The 21456-nt window shown below is 44.4% G+C and overlaps 2 protein-coding genes across 6 annotated transcripts in view; one reads left to right on the forward strand and one right to left on the reverse strand.

Annotated features, from left to right (window-relative positions):
- Positions 1 to 21456, reverse strand: part of LOC135911386 (uncharacterized) — a 497365-nt gene that overhangs the window by 296197 nt on the left and 179712 nt on the right. The gene's annotated exons all lie outside the window — the stretch shown is intronic.
- Positions 17476 to 21456, forward strand: part of Pxn (Peroxidasin) — a 59878-nt gene continuing 55897 nt past the window's right edge. For both annotated transcript variants that reach the window (XM_065443625.1, XM_065443626.1), the window contains exons 1-3: positions 17476 to 17720; positions 20552 to 20623; positions 21094 to 21165. In XM_065443625.1, the coding sequence (XP_065299697.1) occupies positions 17533 to 17720; positions 20552 to 20623; positions 21094 to 21165 (332 nt within the window). In that variant the 5' untranslated portion in view covers positions 17476 to 17532. The remainder of the gene's footprint in view (positions 17721 to 20551; positions 20624 to 21093; positions 21166 to 21456) is intronic.

Here is a 21456-nt window from a genome sequence, read left to right on the forward strand (position 1 = left end):
GCTAATGCGAGTTGGCGTTCCAGAGTTGTGTCAAAGTGAACAGCTGAATCACCCTCCCTCTGGGGGATACGAGCATAATGTGCGCATCTTGCTACTGTATGGCAGATAAAAATGTGTTTATCGTTTTAATACTTCTAGTGGTGAAATAAAGTATCAAAATAAAAGGTTGCTTTAATTCCGTGTTGCCAGTCGTCTGTCGTACACAAAAGAGTTGGTCTAATAAACTAGTAACTGCGGTCTAACTGCAACTTTTACATGCCTTCAAGAATGTAAAATGCTAGATTTCAAACTGCAGCAGTAGTCGAGTCCGTCAAAAATGAACTCCACTGCGCACATCATAATTGAAAATAAATTCATGCCTTTTAGTAAGCTTAGATGCAAGCCACAGTGAACTTTCTTGTTATTATTGAAATATGGGTAAGCTTGCCATAACAAGCCTTGTTGCCGTTTCTTATAGGCACATCCAGTCATAGCCATTGAACTGGAGGATCATATTTTCATCCCTACTGAGCATCATGTTTCAGCTGTGATCCTCAAATTGTGGCTTGAGCACTGGCACAGCCAGAGATCGTGCGGGAGGCACACTGGGCACGTGCTTAGGATGTGTCACAAGTGGTGTCGGCAACACACCAGACTTATGACAGACCTCTGATATGTGATAATGACCAATACTCTTTTTATTAGCAGCTGTATTTTACCAATGGTGCCGAACGAGTATGAACTGTCGGTTATTTCTTTTTTGTTTGAATCTTAAAATTGAAGTTACTTTAGCAGTTGACTGTTGCAGTCATTTAGATGTTTCGCATGCATTTCAGTAGGGAGACGAAGAGCTAAGACTTTCTTTTAATGCTGTGACCTTACTTCTTGGCTCGCTTGATGTTGTTTTACACCATGTCCTCATGTTGACTTTCTGCACACAATATTTTTCAGGCACCCGCTTTATGTAACGCAAGAAGGCAGCTGCAAGGACACAAGTATGTCAAAGAGCCAGCCTAGTGCGACTTCACGTACTACAGACGCACGTCAAAGTATGACAAAGAGCCAGCCTAGTGCGACTTCACGTACTACAGCGCACGCCAAAGAATCAAAATGCATTGTCATGCAATTTGGACAAGAAAACTAGAATGTGGGTATATTAGATCTACCATTTGACTAAATGTCAACAAAATCAAAATACAGTATTTCCCACCCAGCTGCAAATTCTCACGTGTTCTAGGCAGTCATCTTAACATGGTGTAATTATGTAACGTCTCTGATAAGAAAGTCACAATAAATTATGCTCTCTGGAGACAAACACATTGGGGCAAGTGTCATTCAAAAATTTGATATGTGTTTAGAAAAAGCTGATTAGTTGCGAGAAGTGATTGCTTTTTGCCTTGCCTCTCAACAGATATATCCATGTAATAAAAAAATAGTGGTACAGTGAAATTGCATATTTGCTTAGTAACATGATACATGCAATGAGCACGGTGCCTGTGTTCACTATAAAAAGCAACACCGCATGCTCGGTAAGATGCTTAGATACATTTAAGATTTAACAGTTTGAATAGCTTAGATTTAACAGCACGTGAATGCAAGGATGCAAATACAAGCCACTGTGATTCTGTATTTTAAATGCCGACATGAAGAAGGCAGAATTTCAAGTCTTCCTTTTTTATCTATTTCTGACACCTAATCTTAGAATTATGGCTTCTTTTTAGGTTCCAGGATCGGGAAGTATTGGGGGAAGAGAATCCCATGTTTAAGAAGTTATTGTTTACGTGCGTGCTCACGAAACCAGTCCATTAGAATCGTTTGTGCCTTCTGAAGCGAAAAAAAAGGAGCAACTAAGGCGTTAACTATGTACACCGTGGCGCACACCTTACGTCTTAGAAGCCGGAGAGTCACTTGGCTTGGAAAATTATTTTTAAAATGTAAAATTGTTGTTTCTCCTCTACTTTCCAACCAAGTATGCTAGTGGAGGTAGAGATCCGTCCAATGCAAAGAGATGAGAGCATCTGAGTAATTTCCTTGTTCATCAGTTGGTCGATGTGAACGTACAGTGTTAAGCAAAAGCCCCTTAATTTCATGGCTTCTGTAGACATATTTCTTCTGGACTTAAGATAGAGTGCACAATGAGGCGATGTATTAATCTTCCTAGACCCATATTTTCTTGTTTTGAGACGAAGATTCTGTAAGTGCGATAATTTTTCTTACTTTAGCGCATCTTAACCAGTTCAGTAGAAAAAAGGTTTGGTTTCAGGTAGTTGGTTCATTGTGCAGGTATATGCATAGTCGCATGCAAAATCCACGTGCATGGAAGGAATCTGTAAAACAGGATGGTGCCATTCTCAGTTTATGTTTTGCTTTGTTGGTCTTTTTCGTGCACTTCCCGGCCTCTACTCACACTTATGTCGCCATTGATGCATCATCTTCATCACATGTGATTTTGGTTCACATCTGATGCCATGCTATACTTTAGTTAGATAGCATATTCAGCGAGTCACAATAATTGATCATGGAATTATGCAAGCTCCTTCTCAGAAGTATAGCATTCATACCATAATGGGAATGAAAAGCTACCATATATGACAAGAAATTTCATTCGCAAGATTTTAATGCCAATGCTCCTGGCAGTTTTATACTCATTTGCTACACACTAGATAATATTGTAAATATAATTTCATTTATTAGTGAGAAAGTGTAACGGATTAATCCCAACAGCACCAGAAACTACTTTTTTGAGGAGGCCAATCGAATAGGAAATATAATATGCTCTGTACCGGTTTGCGACCGGGCAGGATATTGCTGCAGAACCACCACAAGAGACAATAAGAAAGAATGGGGTGCAGCCCATACATGAATAACTTTATGTGAAATATAAGAAAAGCTAGCTAGACCTGCGGCCTGACATGAGAATATACAACACATTTCTAAATGCACTTTGTTCTCAGTCAGGAACATCCCTACACTGTACAGGACGTTATCAAGTGAGCTGCTGTCTTAGCATATGGCACACAAAAAAAAGTTTCTTGCACAATTTATCTACATTACCAGCATCATGCTTAGAAGCTCCTGTAGTAACCTCTGCCATATAAGTGCATGCATTTTGTGCCAGAAATGCGTTTCCTGGCCAGTAATGTGACACATATTTCTCTTCGATCACAGTGTCAATACCGCATGAGTTTTCACACGTTTGTTATACGTTTAACTTTCCATTGTATACTTTATTTTTGAAAAAGAGGAACCCATTGAAATTAAAGGATATTCGTACGCTATAACACTGATGGAATTTTGTGGAATATACTTGTTTTATTACAAGATGTGTTCTAAAGTTCATGGGCATCATTGTAATTTCATTTTATATGTTTGTCAGTATGTTTCTCAAATTATTATTCAGTTTTTCTTGTGTCTGATCAATAAAGATTTTGACCTTTTAAGAGAGAAATTGTTTCACTTGAGTAACTCGGCGACTACGGATTACATCCCATTCACCAAGCATAAGTGCAGGAGCTGCTTATGAAGGAATCAAATATTCCCCACATGTAAGTATTGCGAATCCCTTCAAACGTTAACGTGGATTTACATCACGCTTTCAAGCTATTGGGAAGAGTACTAGCACTGTTCTGAAGGAGTACAAGCACTCTGTTTGGGGGAGAAGAAACACTCGGCTTGGAGGATTAGAAGTACTCGGTTTGGAGGAGTAAAAGCACTCGGTCTAGGGGAGTACTATTAGCCCTTTGGGGAGAGTATTCGCACTTCGCGGAAAAGTACTAGCACTCCCTGTGGGGAACGTATTAGCACTTTGCGGAAGAGTACTCGCACTCCCTTGTGGTTGTGTAACAAAACTCTGTCAGGAGGAGTTGACCTACTCTCTCTCAAAGAGGGTCGATCTACTCTCGAAACGAGAGTGAAATATGGGACAGGCTAATACTCCGCCAAAGAGAGTGCTCGGAACTCTCTTTGTTCTTAGAGTGCATGGTTATAACGGTTAAATTTCTTAAGAGAGGCATTGTATTGAGTTGTATTAGATCCCACCTCAAACGGTCCGGCGAGCACTAACAAGCTCTGAGCGTGAACAGCCAAGTAATTAGCCTGGTGTTGACAGCACAAAACGTGAACGGTACACGAGACCAGAAGACGACAGCAGAAGCGCTTGTGGTGTCATCTTCTCGTCCCGTGTCCCGTCTACGTCTTGCGCTATTAACGTCAGCATGAAAAACCAACAAGCCCAAGCTGCTATTCTAGCAGGTTATGAGGCTCCAGCAAGTTGATTTCTCTAATGAAGCCATCGCTCCTGTTCTTGAATGTCTTATTGATGAAGTAAAGTCAGGTGCACGGAGCAGGGGAGCTGAGAAAGAATGACTAACTAAGCCTATGGTGGTGCGTCATTTGCACAACCTCTCCCACCGCTTGAAGACATTGGCTGGAATGTGCGGCGTTCCCATAGTCTTCTCCGCCCCTGAGAAACTGGCGCGTATGTGCCACGCAATGAACTGATCACGCACTTCGCAAAAGTGCGCAAAAAAGCATGTTGCGCTCCTTGAGAGCTGCCAAAAGGAGGTGGCATACCACACTCTGCTCTTTGGTGGCAAATGTTACGTCGGCCAGACTGGTCCTTGTGTTAATGACCGCTTGAGGGAGCGTCGAGCAAATGTGCAGGCTTTCGTAGCGGGGGGTCACTTGGCTTACCATTACGATAGGTGCTTTCGTACTCCAGTATATGAATACACTTGTATACTCTGAAGTTTCAAGGCTCAAAAAGAGAGGGAATTCTTTGAAGCATTTTGTAGAAAAAAAGAAGTAGAATTCCGCATTACCACCGCGTCACTTAATTTATCGAGAAAAGAGATACATTTGCACAATAAGTATCGAACTCCGCGGATGTGAACAGCGTAGAATGTGCTTGAAATGTGTCTCTAATCTTGCGCAAATCAGGGCTCTCAGCAGTGAAGTGAAGCATGATGATCTGCTTTTGTGCTGACAAAGTGCGCTGTGGCAGTATTGTTTCTAATGTTTGTGCGCATCAACTCCTGCTCGGGTAATTTTTACGCAGTAAAGCTCAGTTGAAGTTCGGCGACTGTCCTGTCCGCATTCTTTCTGTGTCCTGTCCTCAAAACGTGCCGTTATAACCATGTTCCATCACCCATAGAAAGGCACCCGCTTCCTTTGAATATGAAATTGCTGCCATTTTCGGTGGTCGGATGTCTGCGGGGCAATTTTGAAGGCGTTTTACATAGTGTCTCTAAACAAGCAGGAAAAGAGGGTTCAGCAGTTTTTGCTTACCACTTGTTGACCCACATATTTCAATGTTTCCCACATCTTTCCAGAATATTAACGTTGCGAATCATTCTTTTTTTTCAACAGGACATGTATATAATGTTTTCCAACGCTTCCATTGTCGCATTAGCAGCTTCGCTGGTAAAGAAACGTCACACATCTATCTAGGTGCGGCAGACGGTAACCAAGATTATAGCTAACAACGTGCCCGGCGAAACTGCGACATCGCCAGCGACATCTGCGTTGTGGGCGAACACGTCGCGCATAATAGAAAACCCGGGGACCTGTGCGTGCTTATTTTAGGTCGTTCAGCACTCGCTAGGTGACGCCACAATGCTATAAAGAGGCCAAGGCCTACTTGGGTGCCAGTCGCGCGCTGTCGCCTAGAGTCCCGGCAACGCGTCAGTACGCCGAGAAAAATGGCGCCGAAGGCGCGGGTCGCCATATTTCCTGCGATTTTAGTAACGGCTGCTAGAAATCAAGATATCAGAAGTAAGCCAAGCTTTGAATACCTTAGCACACACTAAATGCCGTTGCCTAAATGCAACAAAGCATCCACAATCTAATACGTTAGATATGCGGCATGTTTGCGCACATCTGGGGAATTTTTTTAAAGGATTGGGGGTGAAAACAATACAGGCCCTAGTGGTCAAACTTATGATCGAGCCATCTGCCACCATTGAAGCATTTGCTATACAGCCCAGCTGTCTATGTGTGTCGTCAAACAACCTCAATCAATAAGTTCATCAATCAAATTCCACTTAACGTAGCAATCAGTTTTCAAGAATTCGTGTGAAGGCGTGTTAGTCAACACCTTGAAAATTTAGCCGAACAAAAAAAAACTGCAGCCTATTTTATTTTTCAGTCTGGCCTGGAAATCAAGCAAGTAAGTCTTCCCTATATTGCTTTACCTATCTTCACTGATTGAGAGACGTTCATAATATAATATAATTTATTAACAGGGAAGACTGAGAGGTCGACCTGAGCTAGTGCTATCTAGTCTGCTACTCTGCACTGGGGAAGAGGGAAGGACAGTGAAAGTACTGGGATGGATGATGACGATAAGAGAAGCGGTGGTAAAGAACACAAAGCACAAAGCAAACCTCGCTATACAAAGAAAACCTTATGTACCGCTGGAATCAAGTTAACGTCAAACTATCAGGGTGCCTGGTATAATATTGCAAACTATGCTAACAGTTTAGTTAACACATTGCACAACGCAAGAAGAAAGGGTGCGCTTTCATGCAGCCAGATATTCGTGCCTGGATGGGCGCGTGCAAAGTGTGCCAGGGTTTTCTATTGGACATGACGTCCGAACGTGAAGAAATTCATCGTGCTAAATATGTAGCAGTCATGTGCGCAGTAGCGGCCCTACTTTCATGCTCATAGTAAGAACACAAAGCGTAGGAGTTCGCTGGCTTACGTGGTCGGTCCATGCTAATTCGTCCCCTCGTTAACAGGGACATGCTTTGACGCACTTCGCATCCCATTAGCTTTCATGTATATACCCTCATTCAGTGGGGAACTTCGGTGCAGAGGCTAGTGACTGTGAGCGAGATGGCGTGCTGTTCTTTGAGTGAGTGCTAGTCGCAAAAGAGCACGCGCTCACTTAATTACACCACGAAAAGCAGTGACAGCAACACGCCAAGCTTACTCTGTCTCAAAGCATTTGGGTTACTTCACATTCAGCAGACATGGAGGAATTTTGCGAATGCGCTCTGTTGCCGGCTTCGGGCAAAAACTTTCAACAGAAAGAGTGGCTTGCTTTGGATCTGTCCGTTGAAGATCAGAAGAACGAGTACTCAACTATACTTAATTTGGCGAGTTGATTATACAGTTGGCAGACCCGGTCACAGTGGTGGTGGTGAGATCACGTGAGCACCGTCTGCCACGGGCATCAAATATTGTCCATCCAGAACAGTGCCTGACGATGCCGTAATTAAGCTTGCGATAAGAGCATGACAGCTTCCCCAGTTCGTGGTCACTGATTCTGCCCTGTCACGTGTGTAGGTCGCCTGAAAGGTGTATTTATTTGGGCAGGCTCCCGGTGCCACGTGGTGCAGCATTATTTACGTTGGGAACGCAAGCTGTTTGCATTCTGAGGAAGCCACAGCCTGCTTGTATTTTGCTGGGACCCTAGCGGTTGGCGTAACGGCAAAAAATAAGCCTCTTTTTCCCCGCAATCTAAATTTTCGATCGCTGACCACACGCTTCAGGTTCTCCGTTTGTGTGTTCATAACGGTAAGCTTCTTCGAGTCTCTCGATGAATTAGACGCCCACCGATATCCATAGCCCTCTTCTCTGAAGCCTAAGCTTGCGCAGGATGCAGGTGTAATAACTTTAAAACTTGCCATGTCAGGCTGCAACTTTAAATGTTGCCTGCATACAGGGACGGCGCGGTGTCTGCGTTTGAGATATTTGTCGGTGACAATAAACTGTGGAAACAAATACTGCTCCTATAGAATGGCACGTACTCTAAAATCATTGCCTTTCCAAATTCATTAACTGCTAAACGCTTAGGCACACCTTATTTTACTGCCATTTCACGTAATCATGGCTAAAACGAGTGCATTTATTCTTGGCTATCAAGTGCATTTGCTCGCTCCTAGCAATAGGAACGCCCCAAAACCGAATTACAATGAACTACTGAGTGCGCCGACAAAGATAGCAACATAACAAATAGTAGTACTGAGAAAGGGTGATACAAGTCATTTGCTGCGTTTGAGACTGCTTTCTGCTAGTGAATATATGAACTAATACAACTGGCCTCACTCACTCTCTTGCCGAAACGCAAATACCAATGCAATTTTATGCAATTCTCGAACAACAGATGTCAAGAGGACTTGTGTTTGTGCGAATTTAGATAATATGAGTAGTAGGCACGGGAGAGCGGCGGCAATTCGTTCGTCGCTCACAAACCCGTTTCGATTCTACATGCAGTTCGTCACTTTGCCGGGCACATCTCCCCTGTCAGAAGCTTCAGCGGTTTCACCGGTGACGCAGTTTGCGTCATTGTCTTTCGACTATGATGAGATGTGCTATCTACCTTACCTGGATAACAGCGTCCTTCCCATTACTGAATGGTCAGCGGCACCGTCACCGACAGTCCCGCCAGAAGATTACAAGGGCATCAAGGATCCGGTTCCCGCCTTCAGTGGGCACGGGATAGCGGTTTTAATCTAATCCAACTTGTACACTACCCTACGTGTTCTACACCGACTTCTGCACACACGTTGGACCTTATTCTTACCACTGCGCCCAACTTGGTTTCTGCCCTACCGTTCCTGCTAGGAATAAGCGAAAGTTCAATGATACACTTCAGCCTCAAGGCGCATGTTAGCTGTGAGAAAGGCTCGAAAATTATACTAGATTACAACAGAGCCAATCTTTCTTCAATAACTTCCGAGTTTGAGTCTTTCATTGGAAACTATCTCGTGCAGTTCTCACAAGAAACTCTAGATGAAAACAAGTTTCTCTATAAAAACAAACTTCTGTTTTCAATTGATTGCTACGTGCCCAAAAGAAGGATGCCTTCTAATCCCCGTTCACCTTGGTTTATTAATTACCTAAAGTGCCTGCGCAACACACAAAAAACGGGTGTTTCGCCGCGCCAAATTTAAAAATCAACCTGATTACTGGTCCCATTATCGCCACAATGTCGATTAATTTTGCTCGGCATTACCTAAGGCCTAACAAACTTTTCTCAGCAATACTCGTTTCTGGTTTTTAACCCACGGAACTTTCGGTCCGTTGTCAGTGGTATTAAAAAATATTCCTTGCAGTTAATTCAGTCCGACGTGGCTGTTTTGCCTAATGAGTGCTGCGATATCTTGAATGACACATTCTCCTCATTTTTTTTTTCAGCAGTCGCTTGCAACTGCTGTGCCACTTCTATCCCACGCAGGTTTTCCGCCTATGGGTTACATCACTTTTGACTGGGTGGGCGTTGGCAAACATATCCGCTATCAAAAATTTCTTCGGCTTGTGTTTCTGACTCTATGAACTAAAAAATGCGAACATGCACTGAATTGTTTTGATCTTATATTTGGTCTAAGATTTTTTACCAGTCTTTGTAGCTTTCTGCTCTGCCCAAAGACTGGAAGGTGGGAAAGGTTGTTCCGGTTCATAGATCAGGTGACATCCATTCCGCTAATAATTAGTGACCAATTTCTTTAACATGGGTCCCAATTAAAATGTTGGAGCCTATAAATTATTCCCGTGCTATTAATTTTCTCGAGACGAACTCTTTGTTTAACAACGCACAGCATGGCTTTGGAAAATTATTTTGCTGTGAAACGTAGCGTCTTTCTTTTACGAACTATTTGTTTAATAATGCGAATCATAAAATTGACAGTGACTGCGTATTTCTGGACTTCTCGCGAGCTTTCGATTCTGTTTCTCATGATTTACGGATCTTTAAGCTTTCCCTTCTTAATGTAGACCCCGAGGTATTTGCATGGCTAAACGATTTCCTCTCTAACCGGACGCAATATTTAACCACTGACCAATTTACGTACAGACCGTGTTCCGTAGCATCCGGTTTACCACAAGGATCGGTACACGGTCCCTTGCTTTTTATCATCTACAATAATGACCTTCCTGACTGTATCGCTAATACAACCACTAGGCTGTTCCCGGATGATTGTGTCAGCTATCGCAAAATAACTAACCTTAGCGATTCCGATAAGCTATATGACGACCTGGATAACGTATCCAACTGGTGCAACAAATGGCTAATGGAGCTTAACACAACTAAATAGAAAAGTGTGCGCGTCTCCTCTAGCTCTACCTCTTGAGATATGTTCCCATATTCTGATAATCGTACAGCCCTGTGCCTCGTTAACTCCTATAAGTATATTGGCCTGCATATTACTAGGAACTTTTCATGGAATATGCATGTTGAATATGTCACTGGCAGCGCTAACCGAACGTTAGGCTATTTGAGACGAAACTTTGCATCAGCACCCGCCTCACTAAAGCTTAATCTATGACAAAACACTCGTCCGTCAAAAAGTAGAGTATGCTTGTGCCATGTGGAACCTTGCCCGCGCCAGTCTTGCCAATTCTTTTGAAAGCATTCAGAACCGCGCCGTCTGTTTTATTACCTCAAATCATTCACGTCATTCCAGCATCACGCCCATGAAAATAACAATAGATGTACCTGACCTCTCGTTACGTTGCAAGTACCTTCGTCTCTGGCTTTTTCACAGAATATATTACGTTAACACTTCTCTTAAAGAAAATCTTTTCACCACGGCAAATGACAATTTCTCTCGCATCGACCATCAACACAAAATAAAGTGCCATCTTGTCGAGCTAATTAGTACCACACTTCCTTTGTGCGAAAAACCGCTAATGAATGGAACTGCCTTCGAGCCTCCACAGTCTCAATTTATGACACCACTATAACTTCCAGATCGCCGTTGAAAGTGCCTTATAGTTTGATTTCCTATTCTTATCCTGTACTGCAAATACCTTATATTTTCACCACTCGTTTTTGTTGCAGCTACTAGGCCTTGAAAGTATGTTTAGTAAATAAATAAATAAATAGGCCAAAGTTTGCAACGAAGACTTTTTTTGTTGTCGCATCATACCAGCGCTTGCGTAAGGTACGTTTGAAGCAGTTTGTTATTGAATACAACGGAATCTGCAGAATGCAAGTAAATAATGTCTGCTGTGCGTGTGACGACATTTTCTCACATTCGATATGGGCGCCTTACACACATTCAGCCTTCGGCACTACGTACGTGAAGCACATACGTGAAGCATGTACGTGAAGCCAGAGTTCCAATAACAAAGAAAGCGTAAGGTTTTTAAACGCCCTTCATTTGGAACAAGAGACCCTCGGGGACGCGATGACGAGAAACTATTCGGCTTTAAGCTAACTCAATTTGCGGGCTCCCTCAGCCGATGGCCTCGGAAAGCGAAGCCAGCGGAAACTTTCAGGAGAGCGACCAACTTTGATCTACGACGGCCGTGCACGGAAGGCAGTAAATTAAGTTAGCGCCACGCAGTCTACGCACCGTAAATAGATTACTCACCGGGGCAAGGTGGACGCCAATAAACGAAGGGTGTGCCCAGACGCTCGCAAGAGAACGCCGACCGCAAGCCATGCACCGAAAGCAATCACGCTGCGGTTAGAAAGTTCTGTGGCAGCCAATGTCCCAATACACACACGCCTCGGGATTATCGTGCTGTTCGAAGAAACGTTCTGACGTAGGGTGGGGGAGGGGTGCAGCTAAAAGACAAGTCTAGCAACTACCGTGCGAAGTAAATTAACGGACAATTAATGAAGCTGGATAAAACCCAAGGGAAGTTAGTTGCATTTACTTGAGATGTCGGTGAGGCTTCCACGTGCGTCAAGTTATCGTTTCGTTCAAGACTCATTTCCCTTTAGCGTATCATTTTTACATTTCCAATTAAGCATATGAATCTCTACTACGCGTGCTTTATCAAGCTTCATCGTCTGCTACTTTGTATGACTCTGGCTAGCAAGAATTCGAGCTAAGCGGGTCCACTTAGCCTTATCGCTCAGCCTACCCAATAATGTACTCGTCAAGTGTTAAGTTGCATGCAGAAGATATAGCTACCATCCACTAGCTACCATTTGTAGATTGAAATATATGACGTAAAGTAAATAACTAGAAAGGTATTTAGTGTAATTATGTTTACATTTTGATTAAGCATCTCGGTTTCTCGTAGAAGTAATGGCATCGTCAACGAGTAATTTAGATCAGCGGTTAGAATTGTGCTGTCTGCCGCAGTCACTTTTTAAAATTTGTGTGCAGCTATAGAAAACCGTATCTGCCACAAGCTAATCGCACGACTCACTATAACAGGAAGCAAAATGGCAAAAAAGGACAAAAAGCAACAAAAATTATTCAAGGAATAGTCACACCTAGACGGCTAAAAATATGTGTAACAATGCAATCGAAGGCATACGCACATGAACGTATAACAGTCATCTAACCAGCAATCTTTAGAATGCATTCGAGTATGCGTACCTTGTCTCTGCGTGTTGCTGCAAAGTTCCAGCGCGTTTGAATGAGATGGTATTAATTCGAAATTCAAAATATGAAGGAAAATTAAACGAGATAACCCATCCCTCGCTACGGTTTTGTGTGGTCTGTTTATGAAATATAGAGCCCCGGTCCACCCTATATTTTTTTGTTTCATGATTGAGGTTGTTTTACAATGACACATCAGTATAAATGCGCCAGGCCGAAAAAGCTGCTGCTAACTCCACAACCTAGAACTGCAAGCATTTGTTAACGAGCCTCTTCACCCCATGCCTCAACACTCAGAAACCTTAATTATTAACCAGACACCAGAACTGTTAATTGTCGCAGGTGGGACCATGATGTATGGCTGAGAGGGCGTGCGCGAGCACTGCTGCAGGCTCGCTTACAACGCTTGCACGGAAACCGGAGTCTTGCAGTTAGGCCAAACTGCGCAAATTCCTTAAACGCCATCCTATTACCTCGTGGGGAGGCCGAATTCTCTTTAGAAGAGTCTTGTACGTGCTGCGGTCCAGTGAAGATTCGAAGATTCCGCAAATGGGAAGGCAAGTGAAGTCGCGATAGGACCGTCGCTCTAACTGTTTGCGATTGTGCAGTCGCTCTGTTCACCTGGACACGGCGTAAGAAGATGTTCACGGGTGAATGCCCGCCTGGTTACGGTTGTAGGAAATTACTATACTTACTCGCCAGCTATAAAGCCAGTCATATTCTTTCCAGCGTAACCAATGCACAGTGGGGTATTTGAGGAAAACAAGAAAGAATAGCATAGCCGAAACAACCGCATATGGATGCAAATTGGGTTCGAATGAGGTTATGTTAGGGCGTATGCAGTGGTGATTGTGAAAAAGCTGGTTTGAAAAGGGATTGCTGTCTCCGAGTAAGATTTGCAAAGGTTGCACTGCCCTCATACAGGAAGAACATTGGTCTCCGTTCGAGCTTCTATTCATGTTTCTGCGTATTATGCAATTTCCATACAAGTCTCTCCAACGAAAACTAAGCACTTCGTACAATGGCGCAGTACCGACATTTTTATTGTCTGCAAGTGGAAGCTTAGCGATATAGAAATGAATATATACCTGCGTCACTTGTCTTCTGTTTCCGTGAGACTATAAAAAGGTGTTCACCAGAGCATTGAAGAATGAAGAAATCATGCGTAACAAAGTCATCGCTTTCTGCCTGCGCTGCCTTATATTTGCAGAATAAGTTCATACATGGCATGGAAAATCACTCAAACAATTTATTTCTATATCTCAACTAAAGATTGGGACACGGCAGTCATTCACTGAGCAAAGCGCACGTCGTAAGTAGGTCTTCTCAGTGTATTCAAGATCCAGTTGTCTGGGAAAGCACGGAAACGCAGGTTGTAATGTGCTAATACGACATCGACAACATTAATGTCAAAGACAACTGCGCCATTTTACCACACCTTTCCGGGTGGATGACGTTCTTCAAGCAGACCTTTTGTTCTAACCCTTAAATAAGTCATTCACTTCCTCTCTCCTCTTTTTCTATAAGACACCGCCAGAGTCTGCGCTTTTATTACACAATAAACTTCTGGGTCGATGTACACGGAGAAACTAATGACTGTATACAGCAACGAAAGATTGTCAGACGTAAACTTACTCAATTGAGAATCAAGTAACCCATTGAAGTTAGGCCTACAAGCCACTCAGAAAACCAGAGATCGCCTGCGCACGGGGTGAAGTGTATGTTATGCCACTCATGAGACCGAAGTTTCTCTCAAAGTTTTGAAGCAAGAAAAAATCCTAGTCTCACACACATTGCCGGGTATTTGCGCTAAACTTTGAGGCCCTGATCTCAGTCCATTTTTCACTGTACTAAAGTTTTCCGGGTCCCCAGCACCAAGCTTCGCAAAATGCCTTCTGCTCTTGCTTGGGACACGCACCCACTGCGACTGCAAATACGAGTGTATACGCTCCAACACCGGGGCTGAACACCGAGTTGAGTTCCAGCATTCCGGGGATTACGATTTGTCATTTATCACCGGGGCTGAAGTCGTTTGTTTGCTAAGGACTCGGGCACAAGTGCACCAAACCTGCCAGCGGATGCAAGCTCATGCGAGGAACGTAAAAAAAATGTTTTTGTTTCCTTCTCGCGGGGCCGGCTGCTTCGCGACAGACGATGAATCACTGCGGCGACCACTCATTCGTATCTGAGGATGCCGCAGAAACAACAAAGGAAGCGGAACAATCGGAGCGCACGCAATACGCTGTAGGTGAAGAACGCATTGCGTACGGTCCATTACTGCAAGTTATGATAATCACTCTTGACGCCTAAGCAAACTTATGAGTGCGGCAACTGAGGTTGGAACTTTTACCAAAGCAAACGCATGGCTATCACACATAGCTATCACACTGTAGAGGGGAGATTGAGTGGCGGTCTCTACTGAGCGCAGGCACAAGATAAACTATTTAAAGCGTTCTGGTACTCAGCTCGTGCTCGCCGAACTAATCTCGCCCCCTTCCCCCCCCCCCCCCCCGCCCCAATGGCCACTAAACTACGTTGATCGGTGTTGGTTGGGAAAGGATCAGTGTACCAATGTGTACGTAAACGCTGATGCACCGAGCTTGTCAAGGAAATTTCCGAAACCTTTTCGCAAGGCTAAGCGAATGATAATGTACAGAACACTCCTTGTTCAGTTATAGGAAGAAAAAAGACAAAGATACGTTAAGTTGGATTAGTAAATTCCGTTTTGAAAAACATCAACGATGTCATTCTTACCACACGAGGAAGCACGCCAAGTCGGGAAAGAGACAAACACAAAAAGCGAGTAAGCAACGCCGCCTTGAAAACTCCGCATCAGCGCGCCATAACCTTGTGTATCCTGACGCCTTCTCGTGCCTAGGTAACCGTTCGCCCGTAAATGCGGATGACACTGTACTCCATGAGAGCAAGGACTGAACTTGCAAAGTTCCGAGAAGTATTATTGCGTTCAATAAGGCGTCAAAAGGCAGCTAGTTGTTAGACCATGGTTCGGTTAACGGCGCTGCAACTTTTTACAACAGGTACAATCCCAAAAAGGGGGGGGGGGGGGGGGTGGCGGACACAGATGAACATGTGCGCAATCCGGTTGTTCATGTGGTGATCATGTGCGCACATGTTCACGCGTGTCCCCATGTCTTATTTTCCACCATCGTGAACCTTCAGTTAACTTCACCGCGTTTCCAGAACAGAAATACCAGAGTAAACTTTGAAATCCGTGTTGTCTCCCAGCCGTACCGGTGCTGGAGCTTCGACACACACACACACACACACAAAAAGAAAGTATGGCCTTTAGTTTCTTTTCTAGTCATCAACATTTTTGCGATACATTACTGAAAACCCAGTTTTGAATGAATACTTCATCATCGTAAACTGTTTCAGCCTTTCCCTTTGGTGACCCTAAAGATCCTGAGCCGGATGCACAAAGAGGACGCTCAAATCGGGGGAGACGCTCTGTGTCTATGCTGGCAACACCCTGCGAGCAAGCATTATCTATTATTAGCAATTAACTAATGAATAAGGCGATATCTCTGAATCTTACCGCGAGTTAAGTTCTACATAGCACGTATTTAAATTTATCTTTGACGGTCTGAACGCTTATCTTTCTTCATAACGGGGCGGCCATCGCGGTGACAGTGCGATGGCCGGCGCTGTCATACAAGTACGGCGACGAGACGCAGCCTATTCTCCACGTGCATGCGGGGTGTCCTTCACCCCCGCCTCTAATCTAAAGACACGTAAAACCGCAAACCACTTTCGTTGTCTAAAGTTGCCTACAGTTTAGAGTTTTTTTTTTTTATTCTCGCGTCGATGCCATCTGGAGGCGCCGTTACGAAACGTGGGGCCGTTTTGCTGCGATCTGCTTACCTATGGACGACAGGCATCCCGCTATGCCCTCAAGGGTGAATATGATATACACGTGGTGTCATTTTCTTATTTTTTTCTCTCCCAGCAGAGATTCCTAAATCGTGAATACTGCAGAAGCAGGCATCTGCGGAAGGTATTTTATTACTTTCACACCCCCCGCGAAGACGGCCGCTTACAGCAAGCCCTTCGGGTAACGGCGCGAGTTGCGAGGGTGTCCCCCATAGAGGTCGGCAGCTGCGGTAACCCGATCTACCGCCAGATAAGATCGACGTCTCTGCTCTGGCAGTCGCGCCCGTCTTTGTTCAAAGCCTAGTGCGGCGACTTACGCACAAGGAGGGCGTCCTTTGAGTTCGTCAAGAGAAGCCTTCTGGCGCTAACAGCTGATCTCAGCGCCGTTTCACGGTGCGGACACTGAGAAGTTAACTGTTGTCGTTATTCCGGTCTGTCCAGAAGGCCCCATAGATGATAAGTTCCGCCAAGCAAACACTCTTCTGGCGTGAGTCGTGCGCGTCTCTTTTCCATTATTTTTTACCGCACACACACACACGCTACATCTCGAAGCCCTCCCCAAGCCCCGTCAGAGCACACAGATATATTAAGTGGCCCCCGCGACTGAAGTTCAAGGATGGTTGATCAGCAGAGCTGCACGTAGGGTTATGCCAGCCTAGATCTACGAGTTCTGATATGAGGAATCTGAATGTCGTAATCAGGTTGCCGTGCTAATGAGAAACTACATTTGATAAGCCCTACCCCCAACTGTGGCTATTACGGTGAGCTTTTAGCTATCTGTGTGGAGAACCACGCACCTGAAGTTATTGTGTTATAGAAATTACCAAGGTGCTCTACTTAATTGAAGCAGAGATATAAGGGCATGCCACATGCCAATCTTATCCATGGCAAGACACTCCAGGTTAGCATGGATGATTTCAACGTCTAATACTGTTGCTTCCATAAGAGTTTTTGAGTCTTTCGGACACAAACAGGGCACAGCCTTTAATAGACCTCAAGCTTTCTCGATCCCTTCGTTGACGCTTCAATCGCGAAATTTCGAAGTTGAAACGAACACGCTTATTGTAGGTTAAATTCGGCGGGTAACAGTGTGGTTAAGCTCCACATTACAACACGAATGTTGAAGCACATTCAGCCCTGTCTTTCTTATCTGTCGAATCAATCTCCAGTCAACTACGTTGAACGCCATTCGGCCACGTTGTTTAAGTAAGGTTTCTCTTCTCAGAGGTAGATGGCGCTGCAAACAGTATCGCGTATGCTGACGTCGGTCCCGCGGGCCTGCTGATTCCCGAACAACGACGGCCCGATTTTCTTCACTGAGGCAGCTTAACAGACCACGGCAGCGCTGCACTCGAAGACCAAGCACAGCCGACACATGCATGGCAAGATGCCTCCGGCGTGGTCCCTACTGCAACTTGTGTTTGTAGCCAGATTTGTGGGCATTATTGCGCCTGCGCCGCCCACGCCCTGTCCACAAGGATGCCTCTGCGTTGGAACCACCATTCGCTGCATGTTCCTCAATTTCGACCGCGTTCCACGGGTTCCAGAGAACACGACGGTCCTGTGAGTTTCCCTATACACTGTCGCTTGAAAGAAAGCATCGAGCGACGTAAGTTTCTTTATCGCATCACGGAGAGAGCCGTGATAGCTTAGTCAAACATGACTCCGTTTTTTTTTTTCGAACGCATTCTGCGGCAAAGTGCACTTTGACGGAGTCGCACTGTAGAAACAACCTGATAGCACGAGAGCACTTATTTCGACTATGCTAGGCCCAATCGCACCCGTCTTGTTTTCTGCGCTTTTCTTTCCGACCAAATATTCGCTTTGGGTGCCTTCAATCCCTGCATAAACAAATAATTTGCGAGCGTTCTTCTCTTAAAACCTCGAGAAGAAATTAGGTCACTTGCGATTCTTGAACGTCTAATTGGACCTACTTACATAGGCAGCCATCTATTAGGCAACCTGAAAATGTGATGGTCACCTATAAAAACCTAGCCGGCTAAACTAACCTAACCTAACTAAACCTAACCACTGCGCCCAGTACCGGAAGTTAACTAGCCGCTAAATCGCAAACGCAACAATAACTAAGTCGGGAAATAAAAAGGAATAAACTTGATTTGTATTTGCCAGGGCAGAAGTAATCTTTGTGTTTCTATAAGGTCAATTTGAGCTAACCTTTAACCGGCTACTAAATTTCTTCAAGTGTAACCTCCCATCGCTCATTGCGATCTCTATTTTATAGACTCACTATACATACGTTAAGGTTTGTGAGCTACAGTAAGTTTGGTTTGTTCACTATCTCCATCTTTTTCTCCCCATACCCCTTCCCCGTGCAGTGCTGTTGAGGTGTCCTCCCGTGAGAGACAGTTACGGCACTGCACTTATCTCTTCCATTTCTCTTTAAAAATCACTTCACACACACAAATGTCGGCGGACCTTTCCTCGCATCCCTAGGACCTTCCACTGCCTAGGACAAAACGAGCTTTCCCTGAGATATAACCAACGACCATGACCGCAGAGGCGCTCAGCTGAAAGCGAGCAAACTGAGCTGGGCACTTAGTTTACTTTCGGCGCGCGCTGATACAGCCGCTAGTCTGTCAGGAGAACATTGCGTCACAGATAAGATCGGTACGAGGGAGACCATCGAGTTACGTGCGCTGATCCGAGTGCTCTGAATCACTCGGGACGAGATCTCTGGCGAAACTGCGATGCATGCGCCGACCGATAAGAAGCTATAACTGCAAAGACGGAGCGGTACACTTTCGTCTACACTGAAATTACTGCCTGCAGGGAATAGCTTTGCATCACACTGAAATTATTTCCAGATAGGCTTATGCGACCATGAGAGGCGTTCTCGATACCGCTTTGTTATTTCGAACTTAATCAGCATGTTCCACACCCCGATATTCCAAATGAAAGCACCTAAATATCTTAGTGCAAGAAGATTTGTGCCACAATTTCTACATAGCCTGCAGTATATCGCAACCTCGTGATTGGCTTAACTCTCTATTTTCTTGCACGAATAAATTACGGCTTTCCGGAAGAGCATTTAGAAGGATCGCGTTTATGCGGCGATAACATCACACTTGTCCAAGGCCTTGTGTACAGCTTTCCAGGATCAAGGCAGCGAATCCTTGGCATCGAAACTGCCAGACCACGAAGCGCGGCGCGCATTATCGTTCACTTATAAACAGGCAAAAGAAGGACCTCGGATAAATAATCTAAGGCCTTGGAAGTAATATGTCGACTGATGGCAACGAGAAGCTTCACAGTTCAGCAGCGACCACCCTTACGTAATCTGGTCGCCTTCGAGAGCTGTCGCAGTGGAAATAATCGCCCCGAGCGTCCAGTGTACGATGGCAGCTGCCAAAGTTTCAAGGGCCGTTTGTCTCTCATGAGTGAGTCACCAACGCCAGCACAAAACAGGGCACAGCCAGGGCTTTCATTGCAAGTTCAAAGTTGGTTACATAGCCCACGGCTTTCTATTCCCAGCGCTCAAGTTTTCTGGGAGGTTTCTTCGTAAAGAGAAATTGTTGGTTAAGTGGATAGTTGTGGTTTTGATTTCAGATTTGTTTCGGCTAGACACGTAGCAGGATTTATATATAGAAATATACATATATTATTTACGTACGCTGTCATACAGAGAGTGAGAGAGAAAGAGAGAAGCAGACGAGAGGTAAGGCAGGGAGGCTAACCAGACGCTTGTCAGGTACATATTTTGCAAGGACTGACAGACAGGAAAGTCGGTTCATTATCATAAAAAGAACAGCGCTTCAAAACGGGACACTGGGTAATTTGTGTGTGGTTCCTCCCTAGTGTCCCGTCTTGAAGCGCTGTTCTTTCTCTAAGGTACATGTCAGTGTTTAGAGATCTTGTCAGAGGGTTAAGAGTTTTTCGAGCCGTCTCCTTGCGGCTATTTCCTGATCCTCCTCAATTGGTAAATGGGAAATCAGTGTTTGTTGACAGATTTATTGATTGTTTGATAAACTAGAGCCAAAGATGCGGCGCATATTTTTCAATGAACACAAACCACAAGTAGAACAGTGCACATTAAATTGACGAAAGGACGATCGAGTATGATAGGGACAGTATACCGTTCAGCAAGAGAGAGAGACAGAAGGGAAGAAGCAAAGGCAGGGAGCTTAACCAGACTGAGTCCAGTTTGGTACCTTACACGTGGGGAGGGGAATGGGAAGTAAAGGAGCAAGTTTCTGTGTTAAGTATGCTATCTTAGGGACAGAAATCCACGGCCTATATAAGGTATGTGGCAGCGACAATGTACCCCCGTAAAGTGCTCACTCGCATTGGTTATAGTTGATACTCAGAAAATAATTTTGCTGCTCATTGTCCTTTATCTCTTTTTTTCATAACTGTACGTGACTTGGACAATCAAGCGACCTGCGCTTCAACAACATACGACGCATACCGGCGAACGCATTTCAAGACCTTCACCAACTAGACGCACTGTAAGTATACCGGCAGCACACCTCATCTCTGAAAGTATCAATGGTACCTATAGCAACGGCGAACAAACGGCCTGATGGCTACTAAAGGTGCCCCCACGTTGAATTCCAGCGCTCTCACAAAAGTTATGTGCACAATTCCAAGAAACGCACAAGAAGTGTAAATGTGATGGTAATAAACATGAATGAGCAACATTGGGACACGAAACCCAGAAATATAGCAACGTGGTATTACAGTGGGAGCGCCACCAACGGAGCTGTTTTTCCTGACAGGAAGAGGAGCAACGTCGCTACTGAAATGTCGGCTGGAATGGCAAATCAATGTTCTATTAGACAGCCTTCTGATATTAAACAACGTTTTATATAGTGAAGAACCGCGGAAGACGTTTTATTGTTTTCTTTTTTGCGTCTTGCTGTGAGTGCGTGTTCATTCGAAGCTATGAAAATCTACTACCGGACTTTTTCATGTGCAGGCTGCTGGACAACAACCAGTTGCAGATTATTGAGAACCAGGCCTTCGAAGGACTCAGGAGTCTGAGACATTTGTGAGTATCGATCATGATTTCATAGCCTTAGCAAGTTAGTGGGATGACTAAATATATATATATATATATATATATATATATATATATATATATATATATACACACCAACACAGCGCTATGCCACCGACTTGTAATTCGTGGCATAACGGCATACGTCCTTGAATAAGTGCGCCGAACGTCACACCCAATTGAACGACATAATAAATGCAATCTCGCAAACAAGAGGACTTACGCTGCATTTTATATGACAACATACGCCGCCAGTAATACAGTGCTCAATAGATAAGGAGT

Source organism: Dermacentor albipictus, chromosome 6 (assembly GCF_038994185.2).
Source record: "Dermacentor albipictus isolate Rhodes 1998 colony chromosome 6, USDA_Dalb.pri_finalv2, whole genome shotgun sequence".
In the NCBI taxonomy this organism is placed as follows: Eukaryota; Metazoa; Arthropoda; class Arachnida; order Ixodida; family Ixodidae; genus Dermacentor; species Dermacentor albipictus.